At 40.1% G+C, this 18,402-nt stretch overlaps 1 protein-coding gene and 1 long non-coding RNA gene across 3 annotated transcripts in view; both read left to right on the plus strand.

The window, feature by feature from the left end:
• Nucleotides 1-297: 297 nt before the first annotated feature.
• LOC141279166 (uncharacterized) lies at nucleotides 298-2,691 on the plus strand. The gene is made up of 4 exons (XR_012333047.1): nucleotides 298-346; nucleotides 1,058-1,133; nucleotides 1,599-1,818; nucleotides 2,578-2,691. It is a non-coding gene; the product is annotated as an uncharacterized lncRNA (long non-coding RNA).
• Nucleotides 2,692-3,283: 592 nt separating this feature from the next.
• Nucleotides 3,284-18,402, plus strand: part of CERKL (CERK like autophagy regulator) — a 146,816-nt gene continuing 131,697 nt past the window's right edge. For both annotated transcript variants that reach the window (XM_019931577.3, XM_019931578.3), the window contains exon 1: nucleotides 3,284-3,600. In XM_019931577.3, coding sequence (XP_019787136.1) covers nucleotides 3,363-3,600 — 238 coding nt within the window. In that variant the 5' untranslated portion in view covers nucleotides 3,284-3,362. The remainder of the gene's footprint in view (nucleotides 3,601-18,402) is intronic.

The following is an 18,402-nucleotide window of genomic DNA, read 5'->3' on the forward strand; positions in this document are numbered from 1 at the left end:
GAATTTACATTAAAAACAAACTAAAGATTCTTAAGCATATCCAAGTTTGAAAAGAACAAGAGTCTGTGTTCTGAAAGAGTGCTTTTTGAGTTTAAGCATTCAAGAAGTTCCACAAGGTCCAGAGGATGTTCTAAGAATGGAAGCCTGCAACAGAGGACACCATAGATTGTTGGGATGAGTCTGTCATGGAAATTTGGGACTAGGACACTGACATGCCCAAAATGGTGACAGAAAATGATGTAATAATCAAAGACTGAACCCAGTGCCAAACTCTTTGGTGTCTATGGGTAAGAGGTCTGAAAGTAGTGGGCTGTTTTCAACAGTGGGAAGAGATGTTGCCTCCTCGGTATAATGCCTTTTTCACAGTTATAATAGTGTGAGCTCTAGAAAATGAGAATATGTTTCTGATTTAAATTGTCTGTTTTATTTGTGTATCTGGTTATACCTAACTTAAGATTCCGCACTACAGTGTTGCTAGCAGATACTGTGAGAATGTTTCAAGCTCTCTATTTGGTTGAAATACATTTCAAATTGCTCCAAGTTTATGAATATAGTACCTACCTGTAAATGGGGCTTTAAAAACTTGAGGGAAAGGAAAGAAGTGCCTATTCTTCTCTCCTCAGTTACTTATTGTTACTGTTTATTGAGAAGCTAGAGATTACATGGTCATTGTCATCCCATAATCATTTGAGATGTGTCCTAAAACGTAGCTGAGCAATTCATTTTAAACAGAGTTTCCATGTGAGTGCAAAAAACTGGCATATGAAGAAGATGTAATATTCTGACTTGGTGGGATTCTACAATTTTTTCTCGCTTCTCTGTAATTCTTGTAGGGATATATGGCCCTCTACCTTTTAGGCAGTAGGAGCCCGAGTTGCAGGAACATTCTGACAAAATCTCCTTTCAGCACGAGAGGGAAGCAGACCCCTTGACAATGTGCTTATTTAGCATCAGAAATGACTGAGAGATGGATGCAACTAAAGCTCACTTCACCCAAAATACAGATTGACATGCAGACATTAAATATGTCATGAATTTTTCTTTTTTCTCATTACAGAGAAAGGAAATGAGGATGATGTCAAGGATTTTGATGACACTATTTGCTGAGATTTGCAACATTCTGGGAGGAACAGGTTTGTGATAGAAAATCCTGAGTTTGGTTTTAGATGCTACGTTTCAGATGATTGTTGGACAGCCAACTAGCAATGTCAGGTGGGCAGTTGGACATAGTGTCTGAAGTTCAGGGGACTGATTGGGGCTGATGACATCACTGGAGGAGCCCTGAATAGTATGTAAAGCCATGGCACTGATGCTCGTGTAGATGGATCCTGTGGATAGAGCTCCAGGGCACTGCAACCTTTAGAATCCTAGAAGAGAACAGCTCATCAAAGGGAAAGAATGGAACATAGCCAGTACTTTCATCCTCAAGAAAGCCAAAGCCAATGTTTTTGGCTGTCTGGCTTGACTGAAGCTTGAAAAATGGCAACTTGCCCCTTGCAAATGTCCTAAGAAGTAGCCACTGCCTTGGCCTATCAGCCCTGGCTTTCAGTGAGCTTTTAAAATGCCAATGAGCTCTTATTGTGTTGATTGCCTGACAGCTGTGAATACAAGATGCTGACTCCAGAACTGCAACTCATTCTGCGGAGGGCACCAGCCTTCCCCACTAATGACTGCTGAGCTGAGCCACCTGAAGCCTGCGTGAGGTTTAACAGCAGCTGCACGTCTGCTCCAAGAAACAGCTGGCTGCAATCAGATCACACCGAGGCTCTTCCCCACGTCACCTGGAAGCTTGGGTATTTGTTTTCAGAGCATTAAACAGTAAGAGTCCTAGCTTAACTGGCACACAGGCGCTTTGTGTCTGAAAGGGATTTGGCTAGGTCTGTGGTCTCCATCCTCAGTGTTTTGAAATCTACGTTTGAGCAGAGACCCTTGAGATGCTCCTGCTACCATTAGCTCTTCTGTCTGACTTTGCAGTGTGACGAGGGGTGAGGACAGAAAGAGAAGTGGCTGCCTATCAGAAGTTACTGGTTAGGCACTAGCATAGTGGAACTAGATTCACAACTCTATGAACTTAATTTCCTCTCCCTAACTTTTTCTCAATACAATTATTCTGGCCTTGTGTATATAAAAAATAAGCCTGCTGATTTACTTCCCACTCTGGCTCCTCCTCCAGAGAGCTCACGTTCACAAGTTGTCAGCTCCCTGTTAATACACTGCTTAAAGCAGAGGACTCAGCTCTGGCTGAACATTGCAGTCACCTGCAGAGCTTTAAAAACTCCTGAAGTCTGGTCCCATCCCCCAGAGATTCCAATTTCATTGTCTTTGAGTGTAGCCTGGGCATCTGGATTATAAGCAAACTCCCCAGGTAACTCTAATGTGATTGAGAACCATTGGCCTCCAGACTCTGTGCTTTCCAAATTAACAGCTAATTTCATGAATCTCAGTTATCGCGAGAAAGTGAAGGACTGACCGCCCCCACCCTCCCACGCCCGCCCCGGCTCGGGCTCTCTCCATTTCCAGGTAACGCTGCATTAGCCTTCAGGAGAACAAGCCCTGCTTCTTGTGATCTCTCTCCAGGGAAAGTCAGATCCAGGCAGAGACAAGACTGCAGAGGAGCACCTTGGGGAAAAGTAGGACCCTTAATACTTACAGCATGGAGGCACCTTCCTTTAACATTAAATTTGTCAGAACGAAAATTTGTCTATGTAAACCAGGGACTTGTCTTTGGCGTCCTCTCAGGGCTTTTGGGAACTGAGTTCTCTATTACCAGCTGCATATAGTTCAGCTAACTGTTGGGGGCATGCAAGCAAGGTTATAAAGCACGACCTCTGCACTCCAGGAAAGCCCGCTGGGAAGAAGGTGGAAAAACAGAGGGTTATACCCTTGCAAATCAAAGTGCGTTCTGAGGATCAGCGGCGTTACCTGGGAGCTTCCTAGAAACAGTGTCGGGGGCCTCATCCCAGACTTGTTCAATAAGAATCTGCATTTTAACAAGATGCCCAGGGGGTGAGTATGCAAGTCAGTGTTTGAGAAGCGCTGGCCTATATTTTGGCGGGTAACGCAGTGCGCAAAATCTCAAGCAACTGTAGGGACTAGGTGGAGAGAGCCACTTATTCCTCTTCCTGGACTGCGGTCTGTTTGTAGTAAGTGGCAGAGGCAGGAGGCTGGCGGGCCAAGGTGCTGGACTAGGTCAGGGCGGCTCCGCCTGCGCGCCCCGCCCCGCCTCCCTCCTGGGTCTCTGCCCAGCGCGCGGTTGCTGTGGCAGCGCCGGACGCAGCCAGAGCCGCGGCTGCCGCGGGCTCCACCTCCTCCCCCAAAGGCCTCCCCGGACCCCTGGCTCGGGCCCAGCCGGTAGCTCCGCCATGCCCCGGGGGAGGCGCGGCGGCAGGGTGAGCGCCCTGGAGGGCTGCCGGGAGGAGGAGGCGCCCCCGGCGGCGGACGCCGTGCCCTCGGTGCTGTGGGCGTCAGGGCAGCAGCCAGAGTCGGCGGCCGAGCTGATTCTGCTCCGGGGTATCTTCGAGATCCGGAGGGACAGCTGCGACGTGGTGCTGAGCGAGCGGGTCCTGAGGTGGCAACCCATCCAGCCCGAGCGCCCCACAGGTGAGTGGTCCCAATTAGAAGGTCCCGGCGTCTTCGCCCCCCGCGGCGCCTCCTCGCTCTCCCGGCCCCACACCCTCCTCCCGGCGCAGTCCCTCCTCAAGCTCCGCCTCTGCCACAGCGGGCTACCGCGTCCGGAAGCCGCCGCCTCCTCCCTCCCGCCAGGTGGCGAGAACCCGCGCCGCCCCCAGGGGCTTCCCGCTACCTGTCCCCTCCCAGCTGGCTTTCCGCCTGGGGTGCCATCCGGGGACCTGCGTCACACTCTGCTTCTGCTCTGTGACGCCGAAGAAAGAATTGAGCCCCGCAAGGGGAGGTGTTTTCCAGATGCAGGAAGGTCACCTGCTCCTCCCCTCCAAGTTGAAGTTTTACTCCGTCAACTTCTGACGGTAACGCTGAAAGTATAAGCATTTTACCGAGTATAACTACACGTGGGTTTCAAATCCAGCTCTCATTTTGCTGACTTCTGAAAGTTTCACCCCAACTTTTGGTCTCTCTGGACTTTTCCATCCCTCACATTCCTTGCCATTGTCTAGAATCAAGTCTAAAGGTCAGTCTAGAAACTTTTGGTGTTCAATATTGACTTTAGAATCATCTTGTTGTTTACGTGCATTTGCCTTTTGACCTAAACCTTTATTTAGAAAGTGTTATAATTCTGTACAATAGAACTATTTCAAGTCTTAGAGATGATTTAGGGGAAAACCTTGGGATGTGGTACACGTCCCCTCTAAATGCTAACTTATGAAATTTTAAAAAATGCCTTCCCCTGTTGGAAAACAAGACACAATGCGCTGTTTACCTCAAAGAATAGAAAAATGTCACTGTTTTACAGTTTCCTGTACAAAAATCTAACAAAACAGACTAGTCAGGGACCCAGTGCTGGTTCTGAGTGGGAATTCTGCTTCTGCTGCAGGTGTCCTGCTGACCCACTTAACTAAAACTGCCTTTGACTTTAATTAAAAATGTTTTCAGGTGTGTTGAAAACCAAGCTGTGGAGTATTTTCTAGAACCTTTGAGTTAAAAGCTAGGGATATGGACATAGAGTTATTCTGTTTAGTTTTTAAGTCTGTTCGAATTTGGGGACATAGAAGTTTACCATTAGAGTTTAAATTGGCCTACAAGAGTCGATTTAACCTACAATGAAGCTGAAATACTATAGGAATAAAAGGAGACATTGTGCAACCAGAGGTATTCAAATCAGTGTTGCAATACCGGTACACGAAAAGTCAAATAATGGCATGAAGGCAAAAAATGCTCTTTTATATACTGAGTGGTGATGGAGGGAAAATAGTCTTAATTAGCATTCCTGGCTGTAGAGTTTAAAAAGACATCCCGACAGTTATAACTCTAAAGGTGGCAAGTGTTGATCTGTAATTTTGACCTAAAACACTTTGGTTTTCTTTTCCTTCATTTAGATATACCACCCTTTCTTTGTAACTAACACCTAGTATGCAAACCACTTTGGGCCCTGAAAATTGGAGGTCCAGAAGCCTAGCACCTTAGTAAGCACTACTATTTGTAGGAGGAACCAAGAGATGTTTTACTTAGTAAAATAATAAGAGTGGGAAAAGAAAAGGAGGTATTGAGAGATATGTTTAAATGTGAGAAATACTCTCTGATGTGGAATTAGCTTAGATGTGCGTGGTGAAAGACAAATGAAATTGGTCCAGAAAATGGAGGAAAAACTACCTTAAGGTTGCCATACTTGGGAGGACGTGGTGTGGGAGGATGTAGTGGAGGAGACCATGTCTGTTGCTCCTTGGCCGGTGCCTGGCTGTCCCAGGAAAGGGTAGGGGTGGGGTCGGATTGCTGGGCATTATTACATCATATGAGATGCTTGCAAGATCACTCAGTTTTTAAACCTCATAGTGCCTTAGTAGCTGTTTTGTTTTTCGTTTTTTTTTTAAAAAATAGGCTTTATTTTTAGAGCAGTTTTAGGTTCACAGCAAAATTAAGCAGAAGGTGCATATACCCTCTGCTCCCCACACATGCATAGCCTCCCCCATTATAAATATTTCCCACCAAGGTGGTACCTTTGTTAAAACTGATGAACATTGACGCATCATTATCATCCACCGTCCATAGTTTACATTAGGGTTCACTCTTGGTGTTCTGCATTCTATGGGTTTTGGCTTATTTATAATGACATGTAGTAGGATTCTCCAGAGAAATAGAACCTTGAAAAAAATACACAGTACAATATATATTTGAGGAGATTTGTTATGGGAATCGGAGATTATGGGATTATGGAGGCTGAGATATGCCAATGTATGCCATCTGCAAAGTGAAGAACCAGGGAAGCTGGTTGTATAATTCAGACCAAATCTGAAGGCCTCAGAACTGGGGGGAACTGATGGTGTAGCTCCCAGAGATGGGATCTACATGAGAAGAGGGAAGATGTTCAGGACATCTGTTTTGTTTACTCTCAGCGCTTTGAAGAGTGCCTGACATAAACATTTGTTACGTGAATGAATTTGTTAATTGGTCTCATGAACTTTAGTTTTGCCCATTGCATTATAATCTGATTACTACACTGCTACTTAATAGTGACTTCTCATCACCTGTAAGAGTATCCCCCTCCCCTTTTGTTAAAGCATTAGAACTCTTTTTACAAAACATTCTTCAGCTGATGTTGGCTTACTTCTCCATTGTTAGCATCATGGTGAGAAGGTTCCATCTTGCTCAGCTGTAAGTTGGAAAAAGAAAGCAATCTATGACCAGGGCATAGATTGACCAGTATGTCACATCTGTAAGCAAACTGTATACAAAAGGGCATCATCCATTCAGAAAATATCTTCATTATCGCCTGCCATGGTGCCTAATGATCTTCCTATTGGAATCTCAAATTACAGTCATTTTACTTGTGGAATCGTATGAGTTTATTCATGTTAATTACCAAGTTAACTCTCTGTGCTCTAGGAAAGAGCAAAACCTTTCGTGAAGAAATGGGAGAGGGGTCAGATGAGGATTTTAAGGCCAAATGAGAAAGGTCAGGCACATCTGGGTCATGGGACCCTGTCTAGGCAGAGCAGGCCACAGTGTTGTTAGTCCCCTACGTGGTGCCTGGGACCAGGCGTGAGGTGTCAAAAATTGAGAAGAGACTCAGAAAAGGGGTATGGGCAGATGCCATAGACCAATATGTGTATTTTGTCATTTAGCCCTTAGCTTGTTGCTGGATCAGATATTTTCAGAGTTCCAACATTTTCAAAATTATCACTGATGGCCTGTTGGCATTGTTCTAAATCTCAACCAAGGACAGACTTCTAGGAACGTGCGCTTACCAAGTGGTAAACTTCTGTTGGAAACGTTAGATGGAAGCAGAAGGTACAAGCATTTTTGTGTATCCCCAATGCAGAATCTGCTTACTGTACTGCGAGACCTGGTTATGAGATTTTCCCGTAAAGGAAAAGCTACTGGTAGGGAGAGTCAGTAATGCATAGCCTTAGACTATGTTAAGCTCATATTTTAGTACACTGAAGAATGATTAATTTAGGATCTCTATGACTGGAATGCCAAATGCCCACAAGTCTCTGTTACCTCACACTGGGCACCTTTATCACTTACTGATGAATAGCACCTTGAAGTATGAAAAGCACTACAGGATCCTTTACAGGCACCCCACTCCGGCTGCCTGTAATCTCCCATCTGGTGTAGGAAGGGTTTCAGGAGTGCACCAAGGGGCCTGAGGTCTTGTCTACAACTAACGGGTGTAACTGACTTAAGGCAAGTCATTTAACTGCTCTGAGTGACAGTCTATTCATCTGCAAAATGAGGCGTTTACATTATATGATCTCTAAGAACCATCAACTCTGTGAAGTTGCATTTTAAAGAAAATACCTATTTTTATAGACTTTTGGTGTTAGGACATCGTAATAAACCTGAGTTAAGTTTTAATGATCAGATGCCAGGTGTGTGTGGAAGACTTGTATTTTACACCAAAGCTTCACAGCCCTAATGAATTTCTAATTAGAAGAACCGCCTGGGAAATACGGGCCAAGCTTCTTGCTCCCCTTCCCTAGCTTCAAGACACAATAATGAGAGGTGGGCAGTCACCTCAGCACAGGGTCTGTCTTTGGAAAGGAAGAAACCACTTTCTGATAGAAAATAGTGGGATAAGGCTAGTCATGAGCAGATTTTTCATGATGGACAAAAGGACTAGCTTATCCTTTCTTCAATTTCATTTCCTGTACCCTCTTATTAAATTTCAGGGCAAGGATCTTACAGTGTGTTCGATTAGCATGAGAATGTTATGTTTTAAATATTTTTTAAAATACGGTTAAGGTTTCAAATCTTAGTTATGGTTTACAATTCTCTTATTATTCTTAGACTTACTACCTCAGGTTATACCATTTCATGTTGTGTTTTTTCAAAGGGTTATTCCTACCACGACTTTGAGCTCAGCTTAATTAGAGCTGTAACCAGAAAAACCTGAAAAAGCTGGGCTTCAAAATAAGGTCTTGAAAGTGTTTCTTTTATAAAGGAGTTCATGATTTTCTTGTCCTTTAAGTTTATATAGACATTCATTTGCTGGAAACTTTGCAACGTGAAAGGTAATGTGGAAAAATGTGAAAATGAGAAAAAAACCAATCAATTTTAAAACAACAAGAGTTAGTGATTACATGGGACTTAGCAGAGCTAGGTCCATTCTAAGTATTAATCTGCCTGAGCTGTTTGGGAACAGATGTACGTGAAACAGATCCCAGGCTTCTGTTGTGTATATCCAAAGTGAGACATCTGTCGGTAAACCGTTGGTCAGAAATAATGGAAGCAGGGGTTAAACCCCGAAATGACCCATTACTCATGTGAATTATTGAAGGACTAATTACTCAGTAAAACATGATGCTTTGATTCACCAGTCTACATATGAAGAAGAAAAATACTTCTTTAAAAAAATTATTAGTGTATTCCTAAGCTGTCAAATTTGAAGGAATTTTTAAAAGCTGGGTGCGAAAAATCAAGCTTACCAGGCAACTGCATGTAATGTTTATAATGTTTTAAAACGCTTTGACAGATCTGTTATCCTATTGTATAAATACTGTATAAAGCTCATATTGTATAAATATTAGCTTTTTCTTAAATTGGTCCACACAGGAAAACAAAATATAGAATGAATCTCTAAGCATGACTGTTTAGTTAAACTCTCTGCACTAATGGAATGCTCTGTTCTGTCCAATACGGTTGCCACCAGCCACTTGGGGCACCTGAGGACCTGAAATATGGCTAGTGTGACTGAGGAACTGAATTTAATAATTTTTTTAATTTTAATAAATTTAATAGCCGTATGCAGCTAGTGGCGATCGCGTTGGACAACGTAGCTCTAATGCATAGACCCATGAAGAGTTGAAAACGTTTATTCCCTTTATTCCCAGGCATGGGTTTGCATCTTTATAGTAAGGTACAGTTTTCAGTAATTAATCTCAACATAGAACTGATATGACCATATAATCTGAGCTGCCGATTTAAAGATAAAACAACTGAGTCCAGAGATGCCCAAGTGGCAGAACCCTTTAACGTACTTTGTGAGTACAAAAACATGCTTTTGTTATTGTGAATTAATTGGCTGACAGTAAAATTGAAGTCTTGTCTGTTAAAACCATAGTCTTATTCCTCACGGTCATGATTTATTTAAGCTAAAATTTGGCAAAAAATCTGTTTCTTACTATAGGGATAGTAAATTTGAAATAACAGTCCTAGCTTGCGTACCTTGACCCCATGAAAGTCTGCATCCCAGTGTTGTTCATAAATATACCACAGCCATGTGGCACCATCTGAAGACAAACACTTCTAAAAACTGGTCTACTTTTGCGTCCCCTTCCTCTCGGTCTCCTCCACGTGGGGGTATTTGAGGCTGCAACTGGCACAAAAATATCCTCCTAGAAGTGGGGAATGGTACTTGCAATTGAAGGCAAGGGACGTACAAACTGCAAATCAGATAAACTGGATCAAGGTTGGTAGAGGCTGATCCAGATGGGATCCGTCATAGCAGGAGGACCTGAAGTGAACTGCAGGAGTCTGAACATGATGGAACTAAAGAACCAAAGAGCCACGGCAGTAGATAATAGGGATCAACGGATAGGTTGGGTACACAGGAGGATGCTATTGCCTAGACTGGACATTTTTGTGCCCTCTGTAATTTGGGAAATTACATCCTTGTTTAAAGGGCCAGGGATATAGAATATATAATTGATTGTGATCTTAGTACTAGAATGCTCCTTTTGAACCTTATTGCTAATCCTGCCTAGTCCATTAGTTGACTAGGTTATTAGATTACATTTCAAATATTGACAAATCTACAAACATCATCAAAGTCCTCAGCATAGGCCTCTCTCATTTCTTCCATATGACTGTATTCCTGCCCGAATTTTAGAAGTACTATGCCAATGATGGGGGTACCGTATGCTGAGCAAGTGACTTCTGGTCGGGTATGTGGTGGGCAAAGGGGAGAAACTCCTGGTAGCCATGGCTTTTTATATGCTCTTGTGTTTTCCAAGATCAGTAAGTGACGAGTTAAAAGGGAAAGTTGGGAGGGAAATGGAGTTTGAAGGAAATTAAACCTTCTGCTGACTTTTGGCATGTGAACTAGAAGTCGAGGACCCTTAGTATAATGGATGCCAGACTCCAGAGACAGGCAGGCAAGCAGGCGGGCAGGTATGCATATATTAAAAAACACTTGGCATAGTGCTATGGACTTATGGTAAGCCTACAGATACGTCTAAAATAATGTACCAGCTGGCATCGGGGAATTCCTATGTACATTCCAAGATTTTCATCAGAAACAGTGTTCTGGAAACTACTGCTGCTGCTATGCATTGGTGTCCGGTGTTTGACTGAAAATAGTGAACGTTTATTGATATTTACCCTGCCAGGTCCTATGCTAAGTGTCTTATCTTGTTTAATCTTCCCAACAAGACTATGTAGTCCAGACAGGATTTTTATTTCTAGGGCCCAGAGGTGACGTTCCTTGTCCAAGGTCATGCTAGTAATGGAGTTGCTGGGATTCCAAGCCAAGCAGCCTGACTCCAGAGTCTACACTGTACCCAGGAGGTTACGCTGTTTCCTCAGTCCAGTAAGAAAGAGTTCTCCCTAATGCCTTCAAGAGTCTGTGTGATGTCCGAGTTACTGACAGTGCAGCATCATGGTCCAAACCAAAACAATAAACCTTTTTTTTTTTTAGTGGTAAAACATTAAAAGTTTTATTTTCATATCTAGAATAAGAGTTAGATAGTAATGCCTACCATCTCCACTATTAATATTGCTCTAGAAATAGCACATGAAATTTGACGTGAGAAATGATAATTTAAGGGGTAAATCAGAATAATAAGCCTTAATACAACAAAATCATCTGACTTCTTTCAGACCTTCATGAGAGTTCCACTGTAGAGAGCATGTTCCACTTCTCTTGCCACTTCTACTTCCTGAGTAAATGACAAAATGGGACAGACAAAGTTTTTGAAACCCAATATTTTTATTGTGGAAAACACCAAACATACCCAAATGTAGAAAGAATAATATAATAAGCCTCCATGTTCAACCCAATGAGTGGTGAGACCCTATGTGACACGTTGAGTTTAAACAATTTTCAAGGCCAGTCTTATTCCATCTATGCCCTACCCATATGTCCCTCTACCTGGAATAATCGGGAGCAATTCCTAGACATCATATAATTGCACCTATAAACATCTTACATGTATCTCTAGGAGATAAGGATTTTAAAAATATAGTACACAATATGATACCCAGTATAGTCACTATACCACTATTCCAATTTAAAATAATCCTCTATCCTTAAATATTCAGTTAGTGTTCATTGTCTCCTGATTGTTTCTTTCTCTTTTTTATATAAATCAATGTTTGAATAAGGTCCATATTGCAGTTGGTTGCCATGTCTTTTATATCTTCAAATCCACAGATTCCTCTCCATTTTTAACTTTTTCCTTATAACTTATTTTCTGAACAAACTGGGTTGTCTGGACTGTAGTTTTTCATAGGAAAATGAAAGGTTTGTTGAGGGCGAATGTCTGTGAAAGATAAAAGGGGCAGGAAGCAGGTTGGGAGGGATAACGTTCAGACTGTGATGCCAGTCTGACACCTGTAAAGAGGGGATGAAGCAGGCAGGGTCAGGGAGAACCTCAGTCTATGGTGCTTATCTGATGAAGTCTTTGTTTACCTATGGTGAGAGCTTGGAAGCAAAGATTGCTCATTAGGGGTCCTGTCTTAGGCAGAAGTGGCCAAATCTAGTTGTGTTCAGTCATAGACTGGGGGCTGCCTGGGAAGAGTGAAGTTGAGGTGGATCCTAAAGGCACCCGTAGCTGGAGGCTGTCAGCTAACTGCATTCATTGCAGCAGAAAAGCAAGTTCTTAAAGGGAGAAATCACAGCAACCACAGCGACCAATAACGTTTATTACTATCATTATGAGCTCAGTTATTTCAATATATTTCAATTCACGGCAATGACTGTTCTTACTAATTCTCAGACTGCCCCAATTCTAGATTTTTGGACCAATGAGAACCTCCCCAGGCTGACTTCTGAGACCTTTTGACATTCTCTCAGCTGTCTCTATTAGCTTCTTTGCTTTCTGGAGTGGCAAGATATTCCAGGCTCATCTTGAACATTTTATGCCTATCATCAAGGAAGCCTAATTTTTAAAATTGACTAATGGTATTTAGAGACCACAGTTTGAGCACCTGTGTGCTCATTGCTAGAACTTCCCTTATATGGTCCTGTTTCCTAGGTTTTTCTGAAAGCAGAGCTAGGAAGTATGTATTTTTTTTCCGAAAGAGAAAAATGCACCGTGGAATCATGCTGTTATTTCCAGTAAAAGTTCAAGACCGAAAGGTTTTTACTTCGTCTTCTTGCTCCTACCCTTAAAATCCTGTGTTCTGACTGCAACAATATCATTACTGATTTGCCTTATCCTGCAATAAATGTACATCACAGAATACCAACACCAATGCCACCATCAATAATATAATTAACCAGAGCCATTTAAGATCATTCTGTAATATTTTGTTGTAGCTCTTAGGGACATACCACTTAGAGTATATGCTATGGATAGTCAAATTACTATGTCTTAAAGACACTTGGAATCATTCCTATCTGTGATGTTATGCCTCCAACTCAATATGCAGAATTATTTGTTTCATTTTTGCTTTTATTTTTGGGCATTGCTCTTTTTAATCCAATTTTGTTTTGTAATTATATAAAATATTTATATGGTTCCAAAATCAAATCAGCTAAACAAGCTATATCCTGGGAAGTATAATTTTTATCTGTGCCCCTTCTACCCTTTTTCTTCCTTCCTATTATTGGTAAGCCTTTTTAACTTTTTTGGTTTATTCTTATGTAGCAAACATGTACATATGTTATTCTCCTTACCCCACCCCTACCCATCTTCTTAAGTGCTTGGTAGTGTACCATATATGCTTTTTGCACTTTGATTTTTTTGAATTAACAGTATACCTGGTATATCACTTGATAGAGGTATATAGCGAGAGTCATCATTTCTTTTTATATCTGCACAATAATCTATTGTGTACTATAGTTTATTGAACCATCTTTCTGTAGAAAGACTTGGGTTGTTTCCAGTCATTTTTGCTATTGCAAATAGTGGTGTAACAAAAAAAAACCTTGTCATGTTTTTTTTTTTTTAGTATATTTTTGGAATAAATTACTAAAATTTATTTTGGAATAAACTACTAAAATCCTAGAAGTGGGATTGTTGACTCAAGAATAAGTATCTATATAATTTTTTAATAGACTTACTTTTTAGAGCAGTTTTAGGTTCACAGCAAAATTGAGTGAAAGGTACAGAGGTTTCCCATCTACTTTCTGCCTATATAATTTTGCTAAATATTTCCAAGTTCCCTCAAAAGGATTGTGCTGTTTTGCTTTTCTATTGTCATTGTATGAGGGTACCTGTTTCTGTGCAGTTTCTTCAAAAGAGTATATTTTCAGACCTTGTTTTAAAAAACCAATCTGAGATAAGAAGTGGTATCTTGGCATAATTTTAACTTGTATTTTCCTCTTTAAATAATTCACTTTTTTAGCTTATTCCTCCTAATATTAGGGAGCAACTATTATGTGCTAGGGTATCTGATAGGTTTCAGGGATGCTACAATCAATTTGACACAATTTCTGCTTCAAAGTATTCACAATCTGCACGGAGACTTATCAGCAAAATAACTAGGTAGTCTATTTTATGTGCCATTGAGGTATTACTTACAAGGCATTATAAAGAACCAAGGAAATGTAGCCAAAGGAGAAAATCATTTTGTTTGAGTGGGCTGGGGGGAGGTCAGGGAAAGCTGCAGAGGGGTGTGAGGGTAAACTTGAATGTGGGCCTTGAAGCATGATTAGGAGTTGGCAGCACAAAAGAATAAGGAAACCATTATAGGAAGTAATATTTTAGAAAAATCAGGAAAGAATGCTTTGACCTTTGTGGAAAATAAGACCATATCCTGTGCGGAGAGTGTATGTTCATGGGAGAAGATGATAGTCCTTTGTGTAAGTCAGTAGTTTGCGTTGGCCCTTGAACATCATGCCAGGAAGTTGGTGTCTTAAACTGAGGGTTGAGTAAAGGGTGGCAAAGGCCGAGTGTCAGAGGATATCAAGTTTTTGTTTTTTAAAGTAAGTGAGTTTGGGTTTTAGAAAGACAGCCATGGGGGTAGGATGGATTATAAATGGAGTCCATTTCAGTAGCCAGTACCCCAGAAGATCCAGGAGATGGTGTGTATTTGGCCGGGAGAATAGAGAGGAGAGGTGAGGCCAGGTGCAAAGGGATATTGTCAAAGATAGAACCTGGAGGATGTGGGGTTTGAGGGAAAGGGAAGAAACAATGGTGAAGCTGAGATTTTTAGCTTGGACAATGGAATGGATAATGAACACAGCTAAAATTGCTTCTTATTTTGCCAATCTAAGAATTATCTCACTCGAAATGTATTCTACCAAGAATCAAATATGCCAAGACTAGCAAAATGTTCAAACAGAAGGGAAATGGAAAGCTTGAAGAATGCATAAGCTTGAGAAATTGCTCTTGAAGGATTATAAGTTGAACCCTGTCAAGTGTAAGATGTATGTTTTCCATGAGCCTCGGGCTCTCCTTCTGTGCCCTTTCTTACTAGGTTGGGGCTACTTTGGAAAAAAGTTTAAAGCTATTTTCAGAAAACACTATTCATTAAAAATTGGTAAATAAAGTTATGATCTTTGTACAACCATAATGTTTAGGTATTATTGAAATATAAAAAAACAGTGAAATAATGTTAAATGTCAATTTTTTATTTATTTAAAAATTATTTATTTATTAATTTATTTATTAATTTATTAATTATTATTTATTTATTAACAGTTTATAAAACTGTTTCTATATCATTTTAAAGTAAAAAAATTCATTTATTTCATGAAATCTTTTTGTCTAATGCAAGTATAATATTTGTTCCAAATTAAACTTTCAAGCTTAGTAAAATGTTACAAACACATAATTCAAAGTATTTTCTAGTGCCCATCTGTGCAGGAAGAATAGGATCAATAAAATAGAACAACTGTTAGAGCGTACTGGTTTCCTTATATTTTAGGCATGTTTTCATGTACTGAAAGTGTAAAGTCTAGATAGTATGTTTTGTTGTGGTTTTCATTATACAGATGAAAACTTGTTACAGTTGAAATCTTGGTGAATATAATGGATTTTTGAAGTCCCATTCATAGCCCACTTATTTTAGATAATATTTAAATATTTAAACTAAATCATGTGGATACATTTTTGTCATGAGATTTGATTTCTAATACACTCATTTTAAAAGTAAAAATACATCCTTCTCTAAAAATCATTATTTCCATTTCTTTGAATTAGCATTTTTCATATTTTGGGGGAAAATATCTTGATATCCTAGCTTCTGAATGGAAGACAAGTCTATCATTTTCCATATTGTTTGAATGTTTTACACTGGGACCAAACCTACTCTGTTATTGAGCTTCATGCCCTGGAAACATCTTATGGGGGGACCTCTTTTACTCAAATCTTCTTGGTACTTGGATACTTTGTTAGGTGTGTACAGACTCACTTTGCATCCACTTCATCTGCATGGGAAGATAGGTACATTGAAATTCTAAGTGCTTTTTCAAATCTAAATTTCCTAGAGCGCAACATGAGTCCCAACAATGTAAAGCTATGAAATGCCTTTTCATTTTGACTTTTCAAAGACCTTTGTTCATTAACATTTAATCAGCATCCGTTCGTTGTGTACATTGTATACTTCGGGGTGATATGACTAGTAACAAGGAATATTCTAGAGGATCTTAGACTTCTGAGATTGAAGCTGATAATACACTTACTAAATTATGTGCTGCTTTACATTAAAAAGATTCAGCAGTTACCTATTTCTTTACTGAATATAGGACACCAGGTTGAAACCATTGATTTTGAAGTGAAGAATTCTTGGTCATATTCTGAACTAACCAAGTATTATCATTAGCTTTGAAAATAACTATCTTCAGTATTCTAGGGTAGACTGAAGAAAACCCATGTTGGAGGCCCGTAGAAAAACGTTAGTATCCTTATTTGGTTAATATTCTGCTTTTATGAGAATCTCAATAAAATCAGTTAAATGGAAACTCGGAAAATTCAACATACTGTCTATCACGTTCAGTTTACTGTTAAATAAAATTATGCCCTGGATATAACCTTCTAATTTTATTTTTTCACCTTAATGAAAGCACTGGTCATTATTGCTGCCACTGATGCTCTTTTGTCTGCACATACTGTTGCAACATAATGTGTTGTGCATTTGATACGGATATTACCATATTGCCATAAGGAGCTGCTATTATTTTAGACACCAACTGATTCCATGATAGTGTCAGATTTCTTTAACATATGCTTATGTTTTTGTACAAATGACCCCAAGAAACATCTGCTAGTTTTGTGGTGATATCTACAGTTTCTTTTTTAGAATTTGACCTGTCAGTCACTTTTTAATGTGAAATCTACAGTATTTCATTAGAATAAGCTCACTTTCTGTTTTTTTTTATTACTGATATTAATTAACAACATTTTGACTCAGCTTTATGACATAATTCAGAAAGTAATTGAACTGCCTGTGCACATTATTTTAAAAATCTCTTTTCATGATGTGTCATTGATACTTTAAAATAGAAAAGTGCCCTTTTAATGGATCCTTTAGCATCCAAAATTTTAGGTCCCAAATTGCTTTCTAATGGTTCTGAAATTATTCTTTCAATTTTACAAAAGTGTGCAGTAGTTGTGGTGTATCATTGGTCCGTTCATATCCTTTGCTAATTGCTAATCTTCAATGGATGTGTAAGGGCAGACAAAGGAAAAGGAAATGAACTTTCAATAAAGTTATGAAATCTTTCCTCTAGGAGATTGGAAAAACGTTTAGAGAACATAAACCAATGATTATGTTACGGGTGGGATCCTTTCTTTTACTTGCTTTGGTATGACCTTGACTAAGAAGCAATGGTCACAGACTCCCATTGTCTGGAATTTTCTTTCCTGCTTTCCTCTCTTTCCTCAAATGTCTTTCTTAAGTCATAGCTACTTATTCAAAGAAAGCAATATGACCATGTACTCATGGTACTTAAACAAACCTGGAACATCAACAAAATGAAAAACAGGACTTTGAATAGCAATATCTGTCCATGTTTTCCAGTGGAAAATATATAAATAGATTTTCCAACTCCTTTTATTGTATCAGAGGACATTGTCTATAAAATTTTGTATTACCTACATACTTGATACCCAATAGAGTAAATATACATGAGGTATAGTCCTTAATCTTGCCTATGTTATTAAGATAATAGAACACTCGGTTTTATTTTCTACTCATCTGCTTTCTATGTATCAGCTGTTGCACTCCTTTAGACTCGAAGTGTGTCATCATTTATATCTCCATGCTCATTCAGTAGCCCTTGCTGCTCTTACTCTCTCTTTGTCCCTTGGGTAACTTGTCATTAGGACAACCTTCTGTCTCCTGCTTACCATCTCTTGGCTGAAACTGAGCTGATGCCCTTGCCAGGTACCTTAGGTGCTGGACCTGCCTGGGTTCCGCTTTGGCCTTGGTGATGTCTGTGTGCCTTCCATGCCAAAACTCAATTCTGTGAGGGGTGACAGAATGACTGAAAGCTTTAGTTTCAGTGATAAAGCCCAAATGAGTCTGTATTGCGTACCTAAATAGCTTTCTCTTAGGTCTGAAATAGGAGAGCCAGGAGCCTCAATGTCCCTTGAGAAAGAAAGATTTCCCTCAGCCTTCTGGGCTCAACACTGAGCCATTTAAGTGGGTTAGTGGGCTGGACCCAAAGGGGGTGTAATTTCCTCAAATAGTGTTTTAGTTTTGCTCTGTGTATCATGGGAGTAGAACCAACTAAGGGAAGTCCCTAATGACTTTTCTTGCCTCTTGTAGGGCAGGCCATTTACTTTAAGTCATGGCTTCTTACCCCTCTGACACCTCTACCCTATGCAAGGCACTGGAGGAACCATGGGGATGGGGGAAGACATTCATGAAAAGGGTTTTCAGGTACTGGGTATATCTGGAGTCCTATTTGAAGGATAAAGACTATTTAGCAATTACCATTTTAATACTTATCACTGCCTATACTTTTTGTTGTTTTTAGTACAGAGAATTTTGTCATACTATCAATGGTGGAGTGGAGCAGGAAACAAAATGAAATCTATTTTCATTAACTTCGTATGGTGTCTGGTATGATATCATGAACAGGTGGGCTCATAATTGTTTACTTGATGCTCTTTTTAAGAAGTCAGTTATATCACGGGAAATTGAAGAATAGCAAAATTA

Source organism: Tursiops truncatus, chromosome 7 (genome assembly GCF_011762595.2).
Source record: "Tursiops truncatus isolate mTurTru1 chromosome 7, mTurTru1.mat.Y, whole genome shotgun sequence".
In the NCBI taxonomy this organism is placed as follows: domain Eukaryota; kingdom Metazoa; phylum Chordata; class Mammalia; order Artiodactyla; family Delphinidae; genus Tursiops; species Tursiops truncatus.